Below are 6,120 nucleotides of genomic sequence, written 5' to 3'. Positions count from 1 at the left end.
CATTTAGAGTGCCCCTTTGGGTAAATCTTTTACCGCAGTAAGGGCAACTATATGGTTTCTCTCCTGTATGAAGCCTCATGTGTGTATTAAGATGGTCCCTTTGGTTAAATCTTTTACCACACTCAGAGCAACTAAAGGGTTTCTCTCCTGTATGACTCTTCATATGTTTATTTAGATGGCCCCTGTGGCTAAAACTTTTACCACACTCAGAGCAACTAAAGAGTTTCTCTCCTGTATGACTCCTCATTTGTATATTTAGACTGCCTTTTTGGTTGAATCTGTCACCACACTCAGAGCAACTAAACAATGTTTTTTCTGTCTTACATCCCACATCAATTAGAGGCTGTTTGTTATTTCTTCTATTTAAACCAGTCTGAGGTCCCCTGGTCTCCATCCAATCAGCCTCACTCTCTTCAGTCTCAGACGAATCTTCACTCTTGTCCTTAGTACCTTGTTGTAAATGTTCATCAGGACCTGAGTTCCTGGCTGGTTCTGGTCCTCCACAGTCCGCTCTGTTCTCCGTCGTCTCACTTGGATCAAGCTTTGACGATTTAAGTTTCTCTTCAACTTCTTCACTCTTCACAGCGACAGGAGTCAATGTGAACTTGATATCATCCCCATCCAGTCCTTGAAGTTGCTCTCCATCCTGATTGATCCAGGGTTCCTCCTGTTCCTCTTTAATGTGTGGGGGCTCTGGGTCCTCCTGCTCCACAAGGGGGCTCCACTGCTGCTGCTCAGGGGGAACCTCTTGTTTATTCACCATCAGTTGCTGGACGTCTGCAGGACACACTGAAACACAAATACACACGTTTATCATTTCAGAGTTTCCTTAAGTGTTTTGAAAAACTTGTGTTGTGTCGCTTAATGTCGACTGTTGTGATTTTTGAACAATCACATTCAGGAAGAAGAGATGGTGAGGTCGTTACCAGCTCATAAAGGAAGCAGCATAAAACACAATGTTTCTGGTAAAAAATTGTTTTAATTTTGAGGCCAAATAAACCAATTAGCAGAGGTGTAAGGTAACGAATTACATTTACTGATATTAGTGTAATTGAGTAGTTTTTTTTTAACTTTGTAATTTTTTGAGTAGTTTTTGAAATGGGTAATTTAACTTTTACTTAATTAGGTTTTTACTGAAGTATTGTACTTAGCTACATTGGAAATGATATCCGTTACTGAGTAAAAAAAACATTGTTCAAGGCGCAAGGCAGTTCTCACTGCAGTGGTAGACAGTGTTGTGCATGAACGCGTTCAAAAGAACGCGTTCATTCCAAAAGCGAGGCACACCTGACCTGCCAGTAGTGCTTTTTCAAAATAAAAGAAACCATTTCAAAATAAATGTATCAAAACTTTGATTTGTTGTGCCTTTTGTTTGCCGGGTATGAATAAATAAAACAGGCAAAATCAGCAATAACAAAACAAATAAAAAAAAAACACATTTATTTTAGTAATTAATACATATGAAGTACAGTTTAAGGCAAGGGGTAGTGATGGATAAAGTTTCCTTTAAAAAACAAGTTTAGTCTTTCATTCTCACTTTCCACCTTAAAACTATGAAATGAACTGAACTATGACCTAGTTCAGAATTTAAATGTTGAACTATGAACGTGAACTATTCATGTTTACTTGTATGAACTGAACTTTGAACAAGTCCATGAGAGGTGTGAACTTGCACAACACTGGTGGTAGATGCTGCATAGAGTGGATGATGGAGTCGATGCAAGCCGCCGGGGCTGAGTCACGAGAGCTAGAGAAGGATGATATTGCGGCCCTCTTTTGCCTTCAAATCGAAAAGAGGCAACAGCTATATAATGCTCAAACTCAACAAGACTTTTGTAGACTAGTGCTCTAAAGCTGGACCAAAGTTGAACCAAAAGTTTAAATATACAGTGGGACAGCGGCATTTAAACTTTTTATATTAGCTGTCATGTGGTTCATGTCTTGACATGTCCTCCCAAAAAATCTTAAATGTTGTGTTGACATGTTAAATGTTTGACATGTTTATTGTCATTGCACTTATATTTGTAAAGATTCTCCTTTAATTAAAAATAACTGTTTTTGGATTGGATTTATGACCCCTGGTAATTTTTTGCACTGTATAGGAGCGTCCGCCATCAAGTTGTTGGAAGTAACTAAGTAACTTTTACTTAAAGTACATTTTAAATGAACTACTTTTTACTTTTACTTGAGTAGAATTTTAGATGGGTACTTTTACCTGAACTTAAGTAAAATGTCATCAAAGTAAAGGTACTTTTACTTGAGTACAATATTTCAGTACTTTTTACACCTCTGCCAATTAGGTCACTCACAGAGGAAAACAGGGCGAGGGGAAGTTAGTTAGTAGGTTAGCTGCTTTCAGACAAGACCTGTGGGTAAAATCCAGAGAAATGTGTCCAGGCTTTCTGTTTCACACATGAGCAACACAGCAGCTGGTTGTCTGCACAGACTCGTTCACAACAGCATCATATCCTCCTCATTATTCAGGTGAGAGGTGGAGCATCCGGCTGCAGCAGACAGAGACCGGAAGTGGCGTATTAACTCTGCTTCTAGAGCTGATGCTAGCTAACGTTAGCATGTTAGCGGTTCCTCTAGGGACTGACCTGCTCTGTGCAGCCGGACTACTGGCTGCATCGCGGCATCGAGCAGCCTCCTCTGGCTGCAGATCTCCCGCTCGGACTGCTCCACTCGGTCTTCGTACTCTGCCAAGGTTTCCTCAAGCCCCGTGAGGATCTCATCCCCCGCCGCCGCGAGCCGCACGGTGAGCATCGCTCTCAGCTCCGGGACATGAGCCTTCATGGGCCATCCTCCTTTCTCCACCTGCAGCAGAAAGTCCTCAGCGGCAGCGCTGATCCACTCATGTACCGACACCCGCAGCAGCCGCACGGCTGACATTTTCCACCTCTCTACGCACGTCGAGGCTCTGAGCGAACAAAGAGATCCATTGGCAGGAAACCAAAAACTCCGAGCTCCGAGCCAGCAGCGACCCCTGTTGGACTGGAGGACGAAGAGGAAACGAAAGTACTAATACTGCACAGTATAAAAACTCTGTTACAAGTACTTGTTAAACAAGTACTAAAGTATAAGCAACAAAATAAACTTAACCAATGGTGGAAGAAGAATTCGGATTATTCACTGAGTTAAAAGTACCAAGACATAAAGTAATATTACATTACCACTAAAAGTACTAAGACAGTGCAAAGAGATAACATTCCCAGCGGAAAAAATGTCGCTCTCATCTCTCGCCAAGCAGGAGACCAGTCAAAGGGGGAGGATGTACAGACATGTTGGATCCTTTGGATGTCCGCTTTCAGCTCCATAGAGCAGCTGTAATGGGCTCAGAAGATCTTTGTTGTGTATATTATAATTATCATGATCACCATTAATAAATGTGCTATTTTAAAGGAGAATGTTTGCTAAATGAAATGCGTAATGCATCAGTCTGATGAAAGCGGACGTTGGCTCTGTGGTTTCTCTCTGATTGCCAGGGGCGAGCTTTTCTCGTACCTCCTGTTATATTCAGCGAAGCCGCTCAGATTGAAGCAGACTTGTAGTTTTATATCTTCCAGGCGTGTGACTGCTTCCTTTCATGTGTGTCGGCAAGTCGGGTTTAAAAGAGGAATGTAGTGAAAAGGAAATTGTTAAATAGTTTTCCTGCAGCTGCATCAGGAACAAAGTCTATGTCCTGCTACTTTATTCAGCAGGACAAAGTGATGAAAGGTCAAAAAAATTTCAACAAACACTCTCAATCGTGACTGTAATAGCTCTTTTGATGCTGTGATAAGTTACCTTTGTAAACTGTTTCCAACAGCGCTGCAGTTCAGGGGTGTTTTATATAATCATGAAGGCATCAAACATCACTTTCCGGTGTCGCTTGTGTGTGTGTTTTTTATATTCTACAGCACTGACACATCTTCTGAAATACTACATCTCTCAACGTGCTGTCATTTACAACACAACGATGCGATAGCAGCTTGTCATCACCACGGACCCCTACCCACACATTTAAAAAGTACACATGTACTATTTGTGCCTGGGGGCATACACATCACATTGAAATTATCATTTTAAATGTTGAGAGGACAGGAAGTGTCATATACAGATTTATAATACTATGTCTTGTATAAGGTCAGGTATCAGGTAATTTAATTTAGTTGTTTGAAAAACATTGAAAACTATTTCGTAGTCATGGAACATTTTCAAATTCATATTTACCCTGATATTTAGAGAAAAAGAAAAAAGACTTACAGAGAGAGGCACATTGCACCTTGTTGCCAATATGTTAATTAATCTATTGCATGGTGGAAAAATAAAGATATACATACAAAACAATGTACATCAGAGTTGAAGATATAGGTAAAGCGATAAGCAGATAAAATAATTCCTCATACTTCATCATTCCCCCCAGTTTTCTGGAAATCCGACCTGTAGTTTTTCTCTAATCTTGCTTGCAAACAAACAAACCAACAACAGACAGGGAGAAAACACAACTTCCCTGGCGGAGGTGAAAATCTTAAAGTATCTACTTCCAAGAAACATTAAAAATAAGTAAATGAGACAAGATTAGGGACAAAACTATATACAGAGAGACTTGAGTAGTTTTCATATAACAATGTGCACATATTAGGCTTTAATGACAGATTAAGATGATGGGGCACTGCTGCTGCTCATTCAGTCCTGTTGAGTCTTTGCTCTGTGTTTCTGTTCCTCTTTTCTGGAATACCTCTCTCATTAATACTGATAGCATCTGACAAATGGAGACATCACAGTGTTGGTGGTCGGCAGCTATTTACAGAACACACACAAACACACCCCCCCACACACACACACATGTTGTCAGGAGCACATGCTCCTGGTCTCGACAGTCTGATGTCATTATTAAAGGGTCTCCCCTAAAAAGCAAGTTGAAAGGGAGAAATCCAAATAAAACCATGAATCTAGTTCTTTATTTGTCTGTATTATTTCTTAATATCAACGAGTAGCACGCTTTTCTATTTCCATTTTATGAAGCCCATAAAAAACAGCAAATATCCCCTTTAATCAACCATGTGACCCAGCTCAGACACAAACTATTTGTGCTAAGCCGGGGTCTTTGTGACTTGTTCAAAGCTAAATCGCAGAGATACGTAAGGAAAGAAAAAACAAATTCCTAACAGACATGTTACAGGAAACATGAAGGAATTCTGTGGACAAGAGTTCTTGGATCGAACACAGGGAAACAGTCTTCCTCTCTGAGCGTCAGACGGCAGCACAGCAGCAGCATTGTGTGTCCTCCTCAGACTACCTCTCTCCAACACATTCCTGTCTAAGTAGAAAAAGGAGAGAAATAAATAAATTAGATGTCAGGCTGAAATGTCCCTGTGACAACATCTGCCGTGGTCGGCCTGCGCCAAGTGCCTTTTGTGGTGTGTGCGGATCTGGAGAGCCCAAAGAGGGGAGAGATACAGAGGAAGGGGACAAATGTGGTGAGTAGAGATAATTCATAAGGGAATAGAAATTGCTGCAATGACAAAAAAACACAACTCTTACATCTATGAATTAACACTTTCCCTCCAGTTTAGTCACTTTCCTATAGAAAGGTGTTTATTAATACATGTTTATAATTTACTTCGTCTAATTTATTCTTTATGTTTAATTTTTCTTCATTTCCTTTTTTTTCCTGTCATTATTTTCATTCATTGTTTTTACATTTCTTATATATTTATGATTTGGTTTCAGTTGGTTTATGTTTCTCTTTACTTTCTTTTTGTCAGATTTTTCTTTTCATTGATTTCAAACTTTCGCTTTTTTGGGGAAATTGTTTCCCAGAGAGGTTCTGAACACAGGCATATCAGTCTCTCTCTCTCTGAACTTATTGAGCAAAGTGTTTTTATAGTACTTTGAAATATCCAGAAATGATATATTCCATATTTGAAATGTTGGATTTTAAAATCTCTTAATCTAATCAGCCGGTGACTAAGCTAATATCCCCACCGACAAAATTCAGGCTGAACCGGGCGTGACGAGCCGAGTTCGTTGAAGTTGCTGTTATGTCCAGCAGCAAAATAAAAACCTGCCATGCCAGGGGTTTAGAGCGACAGTGATTTGACCTGATGAATGGAAAAAGATCGTCCTCATCCACGG

General features: G+C 40.1%; 1 protein-coding gene across 1 annotated transcript; it reads right to left on the bottom strand.

The window, feature by feature from the left end:
- Nucleotides 1-492: 492 nt before the first annotated feature.
- Nucleotides 493-2,936, bottom strand: LOC128438782 (uncharacterized; the record flags this gene model as incomplete). Its single annotated transcript, XM_053421481.1, is given in 2 exon segments — nt 493-789; nt 2,601-2,936. Coding segments are annotated over 2 exon segments (589 nt in total), but the record flags the coding sequence as incomplete, so codon positions are not given.
- Between the last annotated feature and the right edge of the window lie 3,184 nt (nt 2,937-6,120).

Source organism: Pleuronectes platessa, chromosome 4, assembly GCF_947347685.1.
Source record: "Pleuronectes platessa chromosome 4, fPlePla1.1, whole genome shotgun sequence".
NCBI classification, from domain to species: Eukaryota; Metazoa; Chordata; class Actinopteri; order Pleuronectiformes; family Pleuronectidae; genus Pleuronectes; species Pleuronectes platessa.
The sequence above is the reverse complement of the archived record's forward strand: the minus strand, read 5'-3'. Positions and strand labels throughout refer to the sequence as shown.